General features: G+C 36.7%; 1 protein-coding gene across 1 annotated transcript; it reads right to left on the bottom strand.

Annotated features, from left to right (window-relative positions):
• Positions 1-1,265: 1,265 nt before the first annotated feature.
• Positions 1,266-15,496, bottom strand: IDO1 (indoleamine 2,3-dioxygenase 1). Its single transcript, XM_039253395.1, has 10 exons — positions 15,398-15,496; positions 11,831-11,926; positions 11,595-11,714; positions 8,236-8,354; positions 7,093-7,107; positions 5,443-5,542; positions 4,778-4,895; positions 3,684-3,735; positions 2,881-3,029; positions 1,266-1,621 (listed from the first exon to the last, which is right to left on the bottom strand). Exons 1-10 carry the CDS (start codon positions 15,494-15,496, stop codon positions 1,266-1,268), a joined length of 1,224 nt encoding a protein of 407 aa, XP_039109326.1.
• Between the last annotated feature and the right edge of the window lie 5,634 nt (positions 15,497-21,130).

Raw genomic sequence — 21,130 nt, 5'->3', positions numbered from 1 at the left:
CCTTAGAAATAAGTGACTACATTTTCTTCCTTGAATCTGCTTGTGTGTGTGCACTCAGCCAATTTCCTCAGACCTGGGCTTTCCATAAATTGAAAGCATTTGCAAATTCTGCACCCAGGCAGCCATTGTACCTTTTTTCTCTTCTCATCTTTAATAGCATAGCCAATGTCCAGCTAATCATATACTACTGTATCTCATGACATTCTGTCAAGTCACCTCATTTCCTCCCCCCTCCTTCCCAAATTCCCTTTTTCTCTAACCTGTTCTACATCAAGTCTAGTGAAAAAGATGAGAATGGTCAACAAGCTAAAGTTCTCCTCCCCTTTATAACCAACTGTGTGACCCTCAGTAAGCAACTTTACTCTCTGAGACTCAACTTTGTCATCTTTAAAATGAGTTTAGTTCAGGATGCCTGGGATGTTCAGTTAATTAAGCGTCTGACTTTGGCTTAGGTCATGATTTCATAATTTGTGAGTTTGAGCCCCTCATTGGGCTCTCAGCCTGCTTCAGGTCTTCTGTCCCTCTTTCTCTGCCTCTCCCTTACTTGCACGTTCATGCTCTGTCTTTCTCAAAAATAAAAATAAACATTTAGTATAATGAGTCTGGGTAATATAATTTTTAAGGTCCTCTCCAGAATTCATTCTTAGATTCCATTATTAAGTAAATCCATGCCAGATTGTGAGTGCCAGATAACCCTAGCCTCCCGAGAGAAATTATATTTCAAAGGTGACCCCTTTTATTAGCCCACATTAATTTATTCATGAGTTGACTCAATCGATTATATATTCACTCAACAGATATTTGCTAAGTGCGTACTAAGGTTGGGGGATGCATGAGTCAGTAAACAATAGAGTGTCCCTGACATCAGGAAGATTATCATGTAGTGAGACAGACAGGTAATTATAAACAAGTGTGATATTAATATAGGGAAAGTACAGGAATCTATTTACCCATGCTTGAGGGTAGCAGTGTAGACTGGGTCTCATCTAGATGAGTTTTTAATTATAGCTATGAATAAGGCAACTTTTAGACATTTTATTATATCATATCAATTTTTATTGAATGCCATCATTTTAACAGGAATAAAATATTCTAATTATATTCTAATTACATTCTTACAAGGAAAGGAGAGATATTGGAAAAATATTTTAAAATCTTAAAAATACAATTAAAAATTTGTATATTATTAATTTGTGGGTCTGATATAATGAGCAATGACACCGATATATACAGACATCTTTGTCTTGACGGAATGTCAAGTTACATTAGTCACGCTTCAGCAGGAATTTCTCAGTTGTGCATCTAATACTCTTCAGGAAAGGAATGACACTAGTGCCTCCAGTTCCTTTATTTTCAGGTTCTGATGATTCTTCAGATGTTGAGTTTCTCCCCTTCTGTTTCTTTGAAGGTTTCACGATGTACTTGGCTACTATAAACAAATGGTAGCTTCGCAGAGCAACCATAGCTTTCACACATTCATTATAATCTGCCTGCAGTTCAGCATCACCTTTTGAAAGAACAAACTGACGGACTGAGGGGGCTGACTCTAATGTCTGAAGAAATTTCCGGTGAGCTAACGGCATATATTCTCTCATTTCATGAAGGAATTTGGAAGCAAATTCTGAAACAACAAGAGAAAGATTAGTTAGTAGGGAAGCCAAAACATTCTCCAATCCAGGAGAGAAGGACAGAGTGAGGTCAGAGTGGGTGGGAGATCACAAGCCACCACTGAAACATGAGGCAATGAGTTCACAACCATCCTGTTAGAAGGCTATTCGTCTTGCTTTAGTAATGGTAATTATTTTAATTATGTATATTATTATGTATATACATTTATTATGTATATACAATTATGTATATAATTATGTATAATTATTATACAGCCTTAATTCTGAAAACCACGTGAAGTGAACTCATTCTTTCATAATAGAGTTTTTTGCTCATGTATCCTTTCTCACTTCTTATTGTATTTGATCCTTCTAAAAAGCCGATGATACAGGGTGAATATAATCTGTACACAACAGATCATGACAGAGAGTTCAAAAGAGTTTAAGGGATAACTTTTAAATAAATGAATGAACTATAAACCAGGAAATTCTTACTGGAGCTTCTTCTGCCTACTCTAAACCCCTACAAGGAATATAATAGATGTGGCTCATATTTCAACTTCTGGACATCTTTAAAATATGGGCTGCTGGGGTAATAAGACAGCTGACCAAGAGCAGTGTCAAGCCTCCCCTGTCACTGAGGTCTCCACCTCCCCAACTTCAACTCACAGTCCCATCTCACTTGCAGGTGACTTCCTCTTTCTGAATCTGATCATACATTTCCAGGACATGTGCTATGGGCTTCACCACAGCCAATTAGGCCTGATAAACATGTTCAAATGTCAGGATTGAGAGGGTGATAAACTTGCGTTTTGGTTCTGGTTTCACTGCTTTCCAGCTGGTTAGTGTGGAGTCTGTCACTTACCCTCTAAAGAACTTCAAATCTCCTGTTTGGTTGTCTGGGAAAGGTGATGATGACAATAAGATCTTGCCTTACCGATTCTTTGGAAACTACCAGATAGGCTCAGATGAGATGCTGATGGAAAGTTACTTTTTTTTAAAAATGTAATTTATTTTTGAGAGAGACAGCGTGAGCAGGGGAGGGTCAGAGAGAGGGGGAGACACAGAATCTGAAACACTTTCAAGGCTCTGAACTGTCAGCACAAAGCCCGATGCGGGGCTTGATCCCATGAACCGTGAGATCATGACCTGAGCCGAAGTTGGACACTTAACTGACTGAGCCACCCAGGTGCACCAGAAAGTAATTTTTTAGATGTTAAAACACTATTGTATTAACATAGGAGATGATTATTATTTGTCATTATCCACTCACCTTCACCAGAACTCTGCTGGATGCCCAGCAGAACATCAAAACATTGGAAAATGCTGCTTTGGGCTGCACTACCCCCTGCAAACTTCTTTGGGGTATCCCAGACACCTTCGTACTTCAGACCCTCTGGCAGCAGGGCGTGGCCTTTCCAGCTAGACCAGGAAGGGAGAAAAATCATTACTTAGGTTAATTACCAAATTTTCAGATATAAAACCATATAATAGAGGATGAATGGAGAGCGACATGACATAAATTTCATTATTCTTCCACAATTCCCTTCCACTGATGTTCATGTTTGAGAATGATAAATAATGGTTCTGAGAAAATGTGGCTTAAGTATTCCATAAATAGAAGCTTACCGTTGCACTGGAGCAAACATCATTCTGTTCTCTTCTTTTAATTTTTTTTTTTTTTTTTTGAGAGAGAGAGGTGGGGGAAGGGCAAGGAGAGAGGGAGAGAGAGAACACCAACCAGGTCCTCTATGTCAGTGCTGAGTCTGATATGGGGCTTGATCACACAAAGCAGGAGGTCATGACTTGAGCCAAAAGCAAGAGTCAGATGCTTAATTGACTGAGCCACCCAGGCACCACCATTCCATTCTTTTTCAAATGACTACCTTTCCTGTCCATACTCCAGTCCGTGTCTGGCCAGCTAATAACAAAGATAATAGTCTTTACTTTGTCTACATGTTTTTTAGGATATGCATTATTTCTTAAACCCGAAGGATAGTAGGGATCATCTGTGGGAGTTTGATGTGTTATGGGAATTGTTTAAGAGAAAACAATATCAAGTGTAAGACTACATACCCAGACAAATATATGCGAAGAACATTGAAAAATGTGCTTGGGTCCACGTAGTCTGTAAAAAGATGAGGTGTAATAAATTAAGCAGTCATCAGAACTATCACAGGAGATCAAGATATTGTAAACAACTGATAGTGGAGTTCAGCTTAGGCTGCAGAAAAGGCATTAGATCAATCTGTGCCAAAAAAGTCCCTGAGAACAAGCTCTCTCAAGTGAGCCTCATGCCCACTGAACAGGGCTGGCACACAGCTTGTATCAAAGAACCTAAGCCCACTTCTGATTCATCCTCGGGAGACCAATTAAACTGCTAATGTTTTTTTCAAACTATTTCATGTGCTTACTGATATAAGAGATAAACTACTTATATAAAGAAAGAAACAAATCTAAAATGAAAAGTAGACACAGCAACCCCAGGAACCCCGTGGGTTTCCTCATGAATCATCCTCCAAAGCTTACTAACATTTTTTACTTGAAGGTCTATTTCTTGCCAACGACCCATCAGCAGTAACTCAAAGCCTGGGGATACACCGTCACATATTTGTTGAAGCTGTCAGGCAGAGCACATATTTTTCTTTTTTTCTTGCAGTCCCTTGTTTGTATACTTTTTTTGGTTATTACTATTTTTTTAGCTGTTCATTTTGTCATAACTTTTGAGCTCAGTAGCTTTTCTCTGTTGTTTCTTACGTAACTAGTGAAAAACCAGAACTTGTAGGGAGTTCTTGTCAAGCAGAAGCTAAGTATTTCAGAACTGAAAACAGCCTGAACTTTCCACCTCTCTCTCCATGGATTTCAGTGGGAGGCTAAGACATTCCTGTGAGTTAAATAGCTACCTGGCTTGCAATTGCAATTCTGGCTTCACAATTTACTATCTATGTAACCTTGGGCCATTAATCTTATCTCTCCAGTAGATTACTTTATCCGTAAAATTAATATAATAAAACCTACCACAAGAAAGTATAATTTAGTGACATAAAGTAAAACACACCCACTAAGTGAGAGGGTTTTTTTTCTTCTGTTTGTTTAACAACGCTAACGTTTCACATAATCAGAAAGTTGTGACTGCCAGCCTTGAATGTTGCCTGGCATAGAATACTTGCCATGAATTTGCTGAAACTCTTCGCGGGCTTGTTTCAGACAAGAAGATATATAACGCAGTGCCTGTTGCAAAGTTTTCTGGTCCTCACATTTTACTGCATTTAGTAAATCGGGAATTACCTTAAAAAAAAAAGGTAAACATTTAAGATTTCCTAGCACTAAATATTGGCATAGAATAAAATTCTCCTAATTCGTACTCTGCAAATTAAATGTGGGATTTCCATTTTTCTGTTTTGCTGAATACCCTCTTGTTTGACTTAATTTCCCTGTATTTAATTAAGCCTGGATTTATTTTTATTTATTTCTCATTTAGAGATAAGCTTATATAGTTTTATATAGTTTTATTTCTAACTCTAATAGTCAAAACTATTATATTTATGTCACTCTGTGATCTAGTTCCAATGACAACTTGCATTAAAAATGCATTTATTTTACTGAAGTTCCAAACTTTATTCTAAATGTGTGGGTCCTATGCTTTCTATTTTAGATGATACACAAAAATAAATAAAATACTTATTTCTATTAGATGACCTCATATCCAATTAAATAATCGAATGCTCTATTTAGTCATGATAAAGTTATTTCATGAATAATATAGTTTGGTTACTAAATGATTGCTCTGCTTATGGAAATGAAGATACAAATTTGCCAGTATGGATGGACTTACTTTGATTGCAGAAGCCGCTGCTATTTCCACCAACAGAGAAACCAGGAAAAATCCTTTACCACAGTCTCCACCAGGAAATGAAAACAGAATGTCCATGTTCCTAAGAAAACAAGTCAAGGGAGTCAAGAATTTAGCAAAAGTACTGGCATATTTGTTTGAGTGCTTTGTAGTTTTCAAATATTTTTATTCTATTTTAGTTTCAAAATAACTTTTTGGGATAAGTATGCTAGATTTTACCCTCTCCATTCTGTTATGAGTGTTAGGTTCATTGTCTAAGATCTAATGGTAAATTAAACTGGATCTTGAAATTCCATTTTAGAATTTTGAAACCAGAAATTCCAAGATCATTTCTGTTTCTATCCTATCATTAATTTTTCACATGCATATATATTACCATATATATATATGTATATATGTATATATATATATACATATATATATACATACTTGATGCTTTAGAGACATCTGTGAGGTATAATTTTAAGTAGTCTTTTTGCTTTGAATACATATATTTGCATCTATGTTTTTATCAGTGAACCTGATTCAATTTCTCAGTGGTTTACCTGCTTTACAAAGAAATTGGGAAATTCAAATAATTGATTATACCCTATTTTCTTTTTTATTGAAGTTTTACACTAGTGCAAACAAGGACTTAGTATCTGTATATCTATGAAGTTCATGGTGGTTAAATTCATGGTCCCTGAAGCCAGACCATTTCTGCAAGCTACCTTGTGGTGTGACCTTGATCAAGATACTTTATGTTTCTGCCTCAGTGTTCTCATCTGTAAAATGGCACTGATGATACCATCTTCCCAAGTTAAAAAGCCTTCCATAGCTGTCCACTGATCTGAAGATACTATTGAAACCCCTTATCATAGCCAAAGGTCCTACATAATTTTTTGCTAAATTTATTTCTTCATCCGTTTACCACACTACTACTTCCATCAGTCACTACTTATCAAGGACACTAGCCTTCCTTTGGTTCTGATAATACATCAAGATTTCCATCACTTTGAGGCCCTCACTCTTGCTGTTTTCTCCACTATGAGCATTCACCTTTTTCTTGTAGCTAATTCCTTCCTACTCACTCTTTGGAACTCAGATTAAATAACTTGCTACAAGGATTCCTTCTTTATCCGGTTTATTTGGTTAGAGTTCCTCTTGCCCTCCTCCTTATCAAAAAGCAATGTACATAATTTTCCTGTATCTACTTTCTGAACCAAAGCAGGCTTATTCTTAATGATATTTACCTTTATTTCCTTAGCTTTTAGCTTTCGTTTAGGATATAGATCAAAAATAGTAAGGACTGGGCCGAAAAGAACAGGTTTATGTTTCCAGCCACTGAGGTTATTCAGTCAAAGACACATAGATGGATGTGCATTTTATATGTGTGCATTTTAATTATATTTTATATATGCAGGTGCTATTTTTGCATATAACTATAGCTATGATATCAAGCAGACATGGTCCTATGATAGTCCTATATCTGATTAAGTATTGGGATTATATGCTCTTTAAACCATTACTTGAGTTATATTTTGCCTGAACTCAATTGGGATTTTAAAAAGTACTTTTGGAAGATATTGATAAGCCTATATTTACTTTGAATAACAAATAATTCTTAGAATAAAGTAAGAATCAAATACTTACTCATAAATCATGGGCCTTATGAAAGCAGCCATCAAACAGTGGGTCAATTGGAAGAGAAAAAGAAAATCAATTAAAAATCAAATGGTTTTGAGTTATTCGTATTCAATTTAATACTACTGATCTATCAAAGGTAAGATATAAGTAGAAAAGAAAAATACATATATGCTTTTTAAAAAAGACTTATCAACTAGGCAATGCAAACACTTAACTTAGTACTTTTTAAGAAAAGAAAATATTTAAGGGACACAGAGGGTTAGCCAAACTAGTCATTCCTAATAAGCTATTCTAGATCAAATCCTTTCATTTTATGCTTCCCGGGTCTACAGTAGAAACACACCCTGAACCCTGGGACACCTTATGTCTCTTGTTCCCTTGTGGTAACAGACCCCACTGCTAAGAGGACAGGAAGGGCCTAGCCCTTCAGCTTTTTCATCTCCACTGCTGAAAATGTGTTTACTCTTTTTTTTGGTTTTGTTTTTTATTTATTTCTGAGAGAGAGAGACAGCATGAGCAGGGGAGGGTCAGAGAGAGAGGGAGACACAGAATCTGAAGCAGGCTCCAGGCTCTGAGCTGGCTGTCAGCACAGAGCCAGACGCGGGGCTCGAACTCACGAACCGTGAGATCATGACCTCAGCCGAAGTCAGACGCTCAACTGACTGAGTCACCCAGGTGCCCAGAAAATGTGTTTATGCTTAACTGAAGAGTTAAACATTAAAGTTGTAGAATCTCCAAAATATGTTACTTTAAAGAAGCCAGATACAAGAGTACCTACTCTATAATCTCACTAACGTGAAATCCAATAGTAGAATAAACTTAAGTTTTAAAATGACCAATCAGAATGTGTGTACCTAGAGGTAGAGAAGAGAATTGAATGAAATGAACCATAGAGTGGTATTCTGTATATTGCTTCAGGCTATCCACGTGTATAGAACAGTCAAAATCCCCCAACTGAACAGTCAAGATGGCACATTTCATTGTATGTTAACTATACACCTTTCTCTCATGGATATACCAGCAGAGGAAAACATACGCCCAAGTCAGAGAAGAAAGCTGTGCTACTGAAAAGTAAACCAATGACTAACTCCCTCTTGATGTAAATAGCGTGCACTTCTTTAATTCCTGCTGTAATCACAGTTTACATACCCACTGGGGTCCTTTTTCTTCCAGTTTGCCAAGACACAGTCTGCATAAACCAGAATGGGAGGCAGATCCAGCTTCTTAGAGAGTTCACAGTAAGGAATAGCAATATTTTTTGGCAGGACCTAATTAAAACACAGGGTTTAGAATTAATCTTTGAAGTATCTTACCTTTTCCTCTGCTTTCTGGGTGTCAGAACATTAGCTGTTCTACATCATGGCACTCGGAAACCAAACCACTGTAATTTTCTCTTCCTCATTTCATAACTTAGTCCTGGGAATTATTAAATGTTTATGTTTTAGATGTAGGTTGATGTGGACATAATCTAGTCAGAGAGAGAGAAATATGAAGTAAAGGGTATGAGGAACAAAGGATGTATCATTGACTTTCCAATGGCCTGTGGTTACTTGTAGTCATTTATTCATTCGTGTGTTCATCCCATAAACATTTGTTAAGCAGCTCCTCTGTAAGGAACTCTTCATCCATAGGCAATACAAGGATAAAGTCATGCTCAGCTCCCTTTTCGTTCAACTTTTCTTTTCCTGAGCCTGTTACTCAGGATTCTGCTCCGTGTATGGCCACATTCTAAAAGACTCCTTTTTTTTTTTTTTTAAATATTTATTTATTTATTTCTAGGAAAGAGAGAGAGACAGCGTGAGCAGGGGAGGGTCAGAGAGAGAGGGAGACGCAGACTCCGAAACAGGCTCCAGGCTCTGAGCTGGCAGTCAGCACAGAGCCCGACGCGGGGCTCGAACCCACGAACCGCTAGATCATGACCCAAGCGGAAGTCGGTCGCTTAACCGACTAAGCCACCCAGGCGCCCCAAAAAGACTCCTATCTCCACAGGGCAATCTTGATGGGCAAATGCTCTCTGAAGGGCCCATTGTTGCCACTTACGCAAGCCATGTTTTCCAATTGCTCTATTAATCATAATGCTGACCTTTTATTCTTTATTTGCCTGACTTTATAGCCAGAATGTCCCACGTAGTAATTAAGGCCATCCTTGACATCAGCAGCCTATGGCTGGAATATGTGTATCTAACCAGGCAAAGGAAAAGGATGTGTGGCTCATCTGGGGTAGTGGGAGGTGGGACTGCAGTGGGAAAGGTGGTATGACAATGTGGCCTGCTCCACAGTTCTGCAAAAATCAAGAAAGCTCTAACCTCAGTAGCTTCGGATTAACCTAATACACCTGGAGATGATGGTTTAACAAAGAGGACAGAACATTAGCATGAAAACATCGGCTATCCAAGTCCTTGCAGAGCTTGTGCCTCTGGGATCAGAGACATTTTGGTTTGCAAATGATTTACAATCATTTCAAAAGGAAATTTCTGGATATGTTTCAAAAGGAAATTTCTGCCTTTTTCTGATTTAAACAAAAGATCAAAGGGAAACAAAAGGGAAGATGCTTAATTAAATAATTAATTTGAGGTGACTTGGGGAAAAGAAATGTTCAAACACATCTGTTTAGATTGTGTATAGACTGTAATAGATTACTATTAAAGATATTTATGCAGCTACTAAGAAACTCAGATGCTAATTTCTAGCCCATTCTCAAGCAAAATGTGTCTTATAGTGATATATCTTATTTTTTGTCCATTTATTTTCTTTCCTCATTTCAATAGTTCTATATATGTGTGTGTGTATATATATGACTATTGACTACATGTGTATACACACACAGAGATAGATAGATATATATGTACATATATATAGATATAGATAGATACACATACACACATATACATTTCCTATAATTTCCTCACTTCAACAGTCATATATATGTATTTGTTCCTGGCTTCTAAAATCCTTTTCAGAATAATGTGGTCTATAGAAACTAAATAAATTAAAAATATATTTTTAAGTTTTATTTTATAATCCTGAAGTCCAGTCTGGTAAATTTATTATCTTTTTATTATCCCATATACATTCTGGTCTCCATATTTTTTGCTAGTCCTCTCTCTTTTTTGCCCCTCTCCTCTTTGAATAAACTCTACCAATCTTTTAAGAAATAATTCAAGTCCCACTGCTTCTTGAAGCATTTCATTATTATTCCAACTACTATTTAACTCCTCTGGAGCCTCATACTTCTGCACTTAACATATGCTTCCCTTTGTTATTGATGATCTTTTTTGTTTGTTTGTTTGTTTTATTTTGAGAGAGAAAGTGTGCATGTGTGTGTGAACAGAGTAGGGGCAGAGAGAGAGAGAAAGAGAGAGAGAAAATCCCAGGCAGGCTCCACTCTGTCAGCGCAGACCACAAACCATGAAATCACTACCTAAGCCGAAACCGAGAGTTGTAGGGTTGACTGACGGAGCCACTCAGGTGACCCTACTGATGATCTTTCTATACAATACCTACACATTTAGCTAGACTTGGATTCTAGCAAGTCTAGTGGGGCTTTGTGCTTAGGTTGTAAGGTTAGAACTAATCTTAAACCTTACAGTGTCCTCACAAAATTTAGATATAGTAGTCTGATGATTATAAAGAAGTATAACATGTTCCCATGATTATGTGGAGCATCTTTTTTCTTTTGTTCACATATAAGGGGATGACTTATCACATAAGTGAACTGTATGTGCTGTTTTGTGTTTAAGCAAGGTGTGGAAAGACAAACAAGATAATAATGCCAATTACCTTGTCAAAGGAAAAAAAAATCACTAGAGGGCAGAAGGTGCTTCTGGAACCTATTTTATCTCTTTCTGGTCTAAAGATTAGGTGTACAGTCAACTGGTTTTATGTGATTAGGATTGCCAGACAAAATACAATACGGTATTATTTTAAATCTAAAGTTATCTACTGTGGATGAGAGTAGAGTGAAACCCATATGTTCTTCCATATTGGCAGATGTAAGAAAGCACTTTGGCATGAAGTAAGAAGAGTCATAACATGTGCATAATCTCCCAAAACTCATAAGGAGACAAAATATTTAATTTTCAAATATATTGACTATCGTGTCATTTACAATGGTAAAATATTAAAATGTACAGTATTTGTAAACAGAGGATTGAATAAATAAAGTTCAGTAACTCAATGAAAAACTATAAAGTGATTTCAAATGATGACTGGCATGATTATGTTGTAACTAGAAAATGCTTACAGTATAATCTAAGTAAAAGACTCAGACGTATGTCTATATCAATAGGATGGAGCAACTACTGTGTTATGTAAGTGAAGGATTAAAAATCCAATAACGATAGCAGCTGGCAGGTTAAAGCAATAAATGATTGTTTTCCTTTTTATTGTTTTCTGTTATCCAAGCATCATAAAATTTAGTTATAATATTTTTAGAGTTATTTTTACATTAAATGTCAATTGGATGTAAATTGTCATATAGCATAAGAAATACCAGAAAATCTCCAAACCTTACGAACATCTTCACCGCCTTGATTCCACACATACGCCATGGTGATATATCCCAGGACCAGATGTGCAAGGCGCTGTGATTTGTGGTTTTTGAGACCATCAATACTGAGCAGTTTTAACTGGGAATAAAAAGAGGAATTGACTCGAATCAACATGGGTGGCATTATAGCTTTAAAGCCAAGTTAAAAATGTTAAGAAGCTGTAACAGGAAGAAGAATGTAATGCCTTTCCAAACCTTCTCAACTTCGTTACGTAGTTCATTTTTCTCAATCAGTTCAGGCAGGTTTCTAGCAATGAAAATCCATTGATCATAAGGGTAAGGTAGCTCCTCCTTGAAAAAAAGAAACAGAACATTTATCTTGTAGCGAAAGTTTTTATGTAATAGTTTTGCCTCTGATTGATTGTCCTGCCTCTAGATCAACTCTGTGTAACACCATCCTAGCCAACAATTACCCGTCCAGTAACCCCATTGTTACCTGCACACTCAGGGCTCAAGACTTCTTCCTCTCCTCCAGCACTCTTACCTGCCTCTTTTACACAGGCCACCTCGAAAGTTCCACTAAAATCATCCTGATTACTCCAACATACACTTACATCCCCAAGTATAAATCCTATGTATTCTATTTTCACATTGTTAAGTAATTTATTGTTATCTGTTACTTATTTTCTCTTCCTGGCTAGATTCTAATATTTTTTAATGGAAGAAAAGTGAGATTTCTTAGATGTCAGTAAGTAGACTAGGCATTTTGTTCAATAATTTCTCATTTAAATATTATAATGACCTAAAAAGTTGACTGTTATCTCCATTTCATAAATAAGGAAAACAAGGCTCAGCTTATGAGATTGTTTTGTATATATAGTTTATTGTGATTGAACTTTTAAGTGCTTCCAACTTTCAAAAATCAATTCTCTTTTTTTCCCCTTAAACCTTATTCATTCCTTATTTCTGAGAGAAAGAGAGCACAAGCTGGGTAGGGGCAGAGAGAGATAGGGTGACACAGAATCCAAAGTAGGCTCCAGTCTCCGAGCTGTCAGCACAGAGCCCATTGCGGGGCTTGAATTTACAATCTGTGAGATTATGACCTGAGCTGAAGTCAGCTGCTTAACAGAATGAGCCACCCAGGAACTCCTCAAAAATCAATGCTCTTTTAACATCTCACTACCTGATTTGATGGTAAGGATTTTATCATGCTTTTAATTTTATATTTCTTACAGAACCTTGGACAGTACTGGACATGTAGTAGATGCTGTATTTATATGTATCAATTATCTGCTTTGGTACTATAGGGGTATATTTTTCCCAGTAAGTGCAAATAAAATCCAAACAGAAGTGTCTCTTTAGATCTTTTCATATTTATGCTTTCATGTCAAGGGAAAACATACAAACGAAAGACCTAGACGATGCCCTGAAATGAGATTCAATTTCCCATATGCTCTTTCCCCATGCCTGTTTCATTAAGCCCTTTCCAGATATGTCCTTGAAGTCATCAGTACTGACCTATGGGGACACGGCAAAAATAGATTAACTCAAACCAACATTGGTGAAGTTTTAAGCTTCAAAACCAAGTTAATATTATAAGTAAGCTACAAGATAAAAAGGCAAATGTAACATAAAATTTAAACATTTTCAGGGCTTCAGATAATTGGCCAATCTTTGGCTGTTAGGGCAGATATTTTAGCAATGAAAGATGCAAGCAGTATATTCACTAGATAGTCACCTCTCTGGTTTCTCTGAATATTTCTCCCTAACTACACAAATGCTATATATATTTTTGTTGTTGCTGTTGCTGTTTTTGTTGTTGTTCTCTATTTTACTATATAACACAACTGAATTTTTGGTTTTTACTCTTTTCCCAAAATAACAGAAATATTTTTGTTGTTATATATCATGATTAACATCCTTTTGACAGATGTAAAAATGCACTCAATAATATACTTCTGGTTCAGAGGATGCTTAATGGTATAATATAAATTAATGAAGAATAACACAGAGGGTCATTCAACTTCTGCTAGATTAGAGAATGTATTTTTTCTATCATTGTGGAACCAGAAGACATATTCTTTTCTTTTGGAATAGAAATCTGATTGATTATAAAAGATGAAATGAACATTGTGAGCTTATAATTTCTAGGAAAGATCTTCAGTGAAGAAATAAAAGTAATGACTAATTTGTTTTTCTTGTTTCAAAATATGACCTAATTCCCTAACCATCTTAAGTAGTAATGCTACTTTTTAAGTAGTCCAGGAAGAGTTTTGTTTTGCTTTTGTTTGGGGATTTTGCTTTACCCCTTGGAATATGTTCTTAGGTCTCTGAAACTACCATGATTGTCTTAATTTTTAAAAGAACTTACTTTGGAAGAAAAATGATATAGAGTTTTATAGTACCGTTGAAAAGTAAATTTTCAAAATCATCTTATCCTGGCACTTCAGTGTGCTTGTATGGGGAGGGAACAGGTCTAAGTATGAGTGATTTGCAAATATAAAGTAAAGTAAGTGCTTTTAGTAATAACATTAGTGGGCTGGGTTTTTTGTTTGTTTTTTGAGAGAGAGAGAGAGAGAGCATAAGCTGGGGGGAGGGGCAGAGAGAGAGAGAGCTCTCTGAGAGAGCTAGAGGCTAGAGAGAGGGGCTAGATCCCAGATCACAGGAACTCTGAGATCATGACCTGAGCAGAAATCAAGAATTGGATGCTTACCCGACTGAGTCACCCAGGCACCCCTACAGGATGTTATTTCTAAGTGAGATTGGATCTCTAACTAAAAATATATTTGCTGCATTTAAAGATGCCCTCTAGGATACAGACTGTGTTTGCACCACAAAATATTGATATGCACTATACAGAGTTGTCACAGCATATAACTCGTTCCTAGAAATCATATAGAATCTCATAAACCTTATTAAACCCAATAGTGGAGTGGGGGAAAAGCAATGCCTTGTGGTATCTTCTCTTACGAGAAGTAGCATATTATAATGATTTTAAGATCATGGACTCTGAAGCCAGACTAGTCAGGTTCACATTCTATCTCTGCCATTGCTAACTGTGCAAGTTTGGGTAATTATCTAAATTCTGCATGGCTTAAACTTATCAGGAAAATGAGGTTAATAACATATATACAGTTTAGGATGGTTGCGAAGGTGGAGTAAGTATTTGTAAATTTCTTAAAGATGCTAAATAAATGTTTGATAGTTGAAATAGATAATAAAATGGTTTTCCTGGCATTCTTTGAAATACATCTTAGAAAAATGCAGTTTTAAAGGCATTTACTCTACATGTCTTGCTCTTTGCAGGCAAAGCTTGTAAGATTTTAAAAAAGGTAATTCAGACTCTCATTCGAAACTTATACTTAGTAACAACAAGTAGTATTAATACAACACAAAATTGATATACCATCTCAAAAACCTAATCAAAGTAGGAACATGTACTTCATACAATTTAAGGTATTCTCAGTCAAGTGAAAGGGTTCCTTTGACATGGATCATTTATTACTTTGTTTTTTTTTTTTCAAAATACCCTCCAAAAATGCAATTGTATTAAGCCAAAATACATCATAGTTTCCTTTTTTCATCACTTCCGTTATCTGTGTAAGGTAAGTAAAAAGTGGATTTAAGACTCAATCTCCAGGCAGAAAATTTTAAGAAAGTTCAATATGAATCATTTATTAAAACTCTGCTGTACTTATAGCATTGCTCTATCCATTTGTTCAGTAAAAATTACTGAACCACATTTGTTCAGTAGACGTTAACTTGCCCAGGTAAGTAATGATAAGAAAACATTTTTGCCCATAAAGCAATTTCTTGTCTTACCAGTGGATCTGGCAGAGCGAAGCCCACTTTTTCATCTATATGGTATTCTTTGAAATTTTCCCAAGAATCTTCTGTAGACAATGTCCTGCTGTGTGCCATTCTCGCAGCCTACTCCACTGGCCCTCCTTATTCTGCAAGGGGTTTTCAGAGCATCTATTTATTATAGAGGTAGCCATAGCCAATGATCACAAACTTACCACGTAGGCAGTAAGAAAAGACTTCCACTTTTAGAAAGGTTTCATTTTCTTTCTTTGTAATTTGATAAACAATAAAACCACAAAACATCCCATTCATCATATGAAGAAACTGAAAGTTTATATTGTTATGAAGTAGTTGTCACTGGGAACACCATTGGCTTACTGTCATAGGAAATGTCAGAAAGAAACTGAAATAACAAAAACCATGAAAATAGGTAACTAGAAAAGAACATTTTTTATGGGAACTTTAAACCTTGAAGAAAGATCATGAATTTGACCAAGGCTAAAGTCCTAAAATATCACTTCGCCATTACTGTCATTGGCTTTCCATTACATCTCTAGGGTTCTTAAACATAGTAGTGCCTTATTTCAGCGGCCATGAAAGGCAAATTGTGCTACATTGAACTGGTAGGCAATGTCTGATGTAGGAAAAAAAAAATGGAAGTAGGTGAGAAACTAAGATATACCTCTTGAGGCACCTGGGTGGCTCAGTCACTTAAGCATCCGACTTCATCTCAGGTCATGATCTTACCTTTTGTGGGTTTGAGCCCCGCATCGGGCTCTGTGCTGACAGCTCAGAACCTGGTGCTTCTTTTGGATTCTGTGTCTTCCTCTCTCTCTCTGCCCCTCTCCAACTTGTTCTCCTTCTCTCTCTCTAAAAAATAAATAAAAGTTAATTTTTTTAATTAAAAAAAAAGAAAGACAGTACCTCTCTATGTCCCCATTTTTCTTTCTCAGTCTTTTATCTATGTTCTCAATGATACAGTTCTTTCTTCTTCATATTCCTTATAAATCATTTTTAGGGAGACTTTTTTGTATCTCTACTATATTAACTGCTAAGGACTGTCGAGGCAATAGACCTTCATATTTGGAGAGTTTGTAATATGTTAAAAGTTTAAATAAAGGATAAAACACATTGAAAATATTTCTTTCAAAATGCAAATTAAAACTGCATTTGGCAAAGTTTTTGGGGTGCTGTCACTTATAGGCATTGTTCGATCTTGCTAATAAAGCTGAAGCAAAGGTAGAAACCGTATCGTTCTTTTGATGATCAAAAGGAGAAATCAGGAGTCAGTGTGCAGTACATTTTAAGAATGCAATTTGTCGCTCAGCTTATCAGTACTTGAAATAACTTAATGGTACATGACTCTTCATTCTGGAATATTTCTCACACTCTTCTTTCCCATGAATCATGTTTTTTTTTTTTTTTAACATGCAGTTTTACAAGAATATGTTCTTCTTACAACAAAAGTAAAGGAAATTGAAACCAAATTATGCTGGAAAAGAACACATGGCTAAGCTTATTCATAATGAATGAATCATGAGGCTGATATCTTTGAAACCAGGCCCAAGGCAGAAAAAGAAGAACATCATGTTGGGTTGTTATATCTGTGTGAAAGCCAAACATAACAAAAATGCTTTAGGGGAGCCTGGGTGGCTGAGTTGGTTAAGCATCTGACTTTGGCTCAGGTCATGATCACGGTTCATGGGTTCGAACCCCGCATCAGGCTCTGTGCTGACTGCCAGTTCAGAGCCTGGAGCCTGCTTAGATTCTGTATCTCCCTCTCTCTCTGACCCTCCCTTGCTCATGCTGTCTCTCTCTCAGAAATAAATAAAACATTAAAAAACTTTTAAATAAAAAAAACAAAAACACTTTTAGGAATTAGAGAATGTGTGTTTATTCATATGATTTTTCACTCTTCCTACCTGGATTTTCTTTTTCTATTGGTGCGTCAAAACAGACACATGTAATGAAGTTTAAGCTAATTCTATGTTAGAAAAGTTTCCGAGGCTTGATTTTTTTTTTTTCAAGTTGGTTTCCATATAACACCCAGTGCTCATCCCCACAAGTGCCTTCCTCCATGCCCATCACCCCCCTTCCCTCCCCACACCCATCAGTCCTCAGTTTGTTCTCAGCATTCAAGAGTCTGTCATGGTTTGCCTCTCTCCCTTTCCCCCACTATTACCCCCCTTTTCTCCCCCACGGTCCTCTGTTAAGTTCCTCCTAATCCTCCTATACATGCAAACATATGGTATTTGTCCTTCTCTGCCTGACTTATTTCGCTCAGCATAACACCCTCAAGGTCCATCCATGTTGCTACACATGGCCAGATTTCATTCTTTCTCATTGCCGTGGAGTATTCCATGGTATAGATAAACCACATCTTCTTGATCCATTCGTCCGTTGATGGACACTTAGGCTCTTTCCATGTTTTAGCTATTGTGGAGAGTGCTGCTATGAACATTGGGGTACATGTGCCCCTATGCATCAGCATTTCTGTATCCCTTGGGTAAATTCCTAGCAGTGCTATTGCTGGGTCCTAGGGGAGTTCTAGTGTTAATTTTTAAAGAAACCTCCATACTGTTTTCCGAGGGACTGCACCAGTTTACATTCCCACCCACAGTATAGGAGGGTGCCCGTTTCTCCACATCCTCGCCAGCATCTAGAGTCCTCTGATTTGCTCATTTTAGCCACTCTGACTGGCGTGAGGTGATATCTCAGTGTGAGAAAATGATCTAGTTTCATTCTTCTGCATGTTGCTGTCCAGTTCTCCCAGCACCATCTGTTAAAGAGGCTGTATTTTTTCCATTGGATACTCTTTCCCGCTTTGTTAAAGATTAGTTGGCTGTATACTTTTGGGTCCAATTCTGAGTTCTCTATTCTATTCCATTGGTCTACGTGTCTGTTTTTGTGCCAATACCATACTATCTTGATGATGACAGCTTTGTAGTAGAAGCTCAAGTCTGCGATGGTGATGCCTCCCGTTTTGGTTTTCTTCTTCAATATTACTTTGGCTATTCAGGATCTTTTGTGGTTCCATATAAATTTTAGGATAGTTTGTTCTAGTTTTGAGAAGTATGCTGGTGCAATTTTGATTGGGAATGCATTGAATGTGTAGATTGCTTTGGGTAGTAATGACATTCTAACTACATTTATTCTTCCTATCCATGAGCATGGAACGTTTTTCCATTTCTTTGTGTCTTCTTCAATTTCCTTCATAAGTTTTCTATAGTTTTCATCATACAGATCTCTTATATCCTTGGTTAGGTTTATTCTTAGGTGTTTTATGGCTTTTTGTGCAATTGTGAATGGGATCAGTTTCTTGATTTCTCTTTCTGTTGCTTCATTGTTGGCGTATAAAAGTGCAACCGATTTCTGTACGTTGATTTTTTACCCTGAAACTTTCTGAATTCTTGGATCAGTTCTAGTAGGCTTCTGGTGGAGTCTGCCAGATTTTCTATGTAGAGTATCATGTCATTTGCAAAAAGTGAAAGTTTGACTTCTTCTTTGCCAATTCTGATGCCTTTGATTTCTTTTGTTGTCTGATGGCTGATGCTAGGACTTCCAGCACTATCTTAAACAACAGTGGTGAGAGTGGACATCCCTGTCGTGTTCTTGATCTCAGGGGGAAAGCTCTCAGTTTTTCCCCGTTGAGGATGATGTTAGCTGAGGGCCTCTCATAGATGGTTTTTATGATGTTTAAATAAGTTCCTTCTTTCTTGACTTTCTCGAGGGTCTTTATTAAGAAGGGATGCTGTATTTTGTCAAATGCTTCTTCTACGTCTATTGACAGGATCATATGATTTTCATCTTTTCTTTTGTTGATGTGATGTATCACATTGATTGATTTGTGAATATTGAACCAGCCTGTAACCCAGGAATGAATCCCACTTGATCTTGGTGGATAATTCTTTTTATGTGCTGTTGGATTCGATTTGCAAGGATCTTGTTGAGGATTCTTGCATCTGTATTTATCAAGGATATTGGCCTGTAGTTCTCCTTTTTTGCTGGGTCTCTGTCTGGCATGGGAATCAAAGTGATGCTGGCTTTGTAAAATGAGTCTGAAAGTTTTCCTTCGATTTCTATTTTTTTGTAATAGTTTGAGAAGAATGGGTATTAATTCTGTTTTAAATGTCTGGTAGACTTCCCCAGGGAAGCCATCTAGCCCAGGGCTCTTATTTGTTGGGAGATATTTGATAACTGATTTGATTTCGTCACTTGTTATGGGTCTGTTCAGGTTTTCCATCTCTTCCCGTGTGAATTTTGGTAGTGAGTGTGTGTTTAGGAATTTGCCCATTTCTTCTAAGTTGTTCAGTTTGTTGGCATATAGTTTTTCATAGTATTCCCTGAGAATTACTCGTATTTCTGAGGGGTTGGTTGTAATAAGTCCGTTATCATTCATGATTTTGTCTATTTGAGTGCTCTCTCTTTTCTTTTTGAGAAGCCTGGTTAGAGGTTTTCAATTTTGTTTATTTTTTCATAAAATCAACTCTTGGTTTCATTGATCTGTTCAACTGGTTCTTTGGTTTCTATATTGTTTATTTCTGCCCTGATTTTTATTATATCTCTTCTTCTACTGGGTTTGGGATGCTCCTGTTGCCTTCCCTCTAGTTGTTTTAGGTGCACTGTTGGATTTTGCACTTGTGCTATTTCTAATTTCTTGAAATAGGCTTGGAGTGCAATGTAATTTCCTCTTAGGACTGCTTTCGCTGCATCCCATGGGGTTTGGATTGTTGTATTCTCATTTTCATTTGTTTCCATATATTTTTTAATTTCTTCTCTAATTGCCTGATTGGCTCATTCATTCTTTAGTAGGGTGTTCTTTAGCCTCCATGTTTTTGGGGGGTTTTCCAGACTTCTTCCTGCGATTGATTTCGAGTTCATAGCATTGTGATCTGAAAGTGTGCATAGTATGATCTCAATTCTTTTATATTTATGGATGTGATGCTTTATGTCCCAGTATGTGATCTATCTTGGAGAATGTGTCATGCGCACTTGAGAAGAATGTGAATTCCATAGCATCAGGATGTAGAGTTCTAAATATATCTGTCAAATCCATCTGGTCCAATGTGTCATTTAAGTCCATTGTGTCTTTATTGATTTTCTGTCTAGTTGATCTGTCCATTGCTGTAAGTGGAGTACTAAAGTCCCCTGCTATTAGCACATTATCAATAAGACTTTTTCTGTTTGTGATTAATTGTTTTATGTATTTAGGTGCTCCCATACTTGGTGCATAGACATTTATAATTGTTAGCTCTTCCTGATGGATAGACCCTTTAATTATTTTATAATGCCCTTCTTCATCCCTTGTTACTGTCTTTACTTTAACGTCCAGTTTGTCTGGTATAAGTATAGCTACTCCAGCTTTTTTTTAACTTCCCGTAGCATGATTGATATTTCTCCATCCCCTTATTTTCAATCTGAGAGTGTCCTCAGGCCTAAAATGAGTTTCTTGTAGACAGCAACTAGATGGATTTTGTGTTTTGTTTTTTTTTTTATCCATTCTGCTCCCCTATGCCTTTTGATTGGGGCATTTAGTCCATTTACATTCAGTGTTATTATTGAAATATATGGGTTTAGAGTCATTGTGTCCTTTGTGGGATTCATGTTTGTGGTGTGTCTCTAGCATCTTGTGTTCCTTACAACATTTCCCTCAGACAGTCCCTCTGAGGATTTCTTGTAGAGCTAGTTTAGTGGTGACAAATTCTTTCAATTTTTGTTTATTTGGAAAGACTTTTATGTCTCCTTCTATTC

This window comes from Hyaena hyaena, unplaced genomic scaffold (assembly GCF_003009895.1).
Source record: "Hyaena hyaena isolate Hyena2069 unplaced genomic scaffold, ASM300989v1 scaffold_446, whole genome shotgun sequence".
Lineage (NCBI taxonomy): Eukaryota > Metazoa > Chordata > Mammalia > Carnivora > Hyaenidae > Hyaena > Hyaena hyaena.
This window is presented reverse-complemented; position numbering and strand designations above follow the sequence as displayed.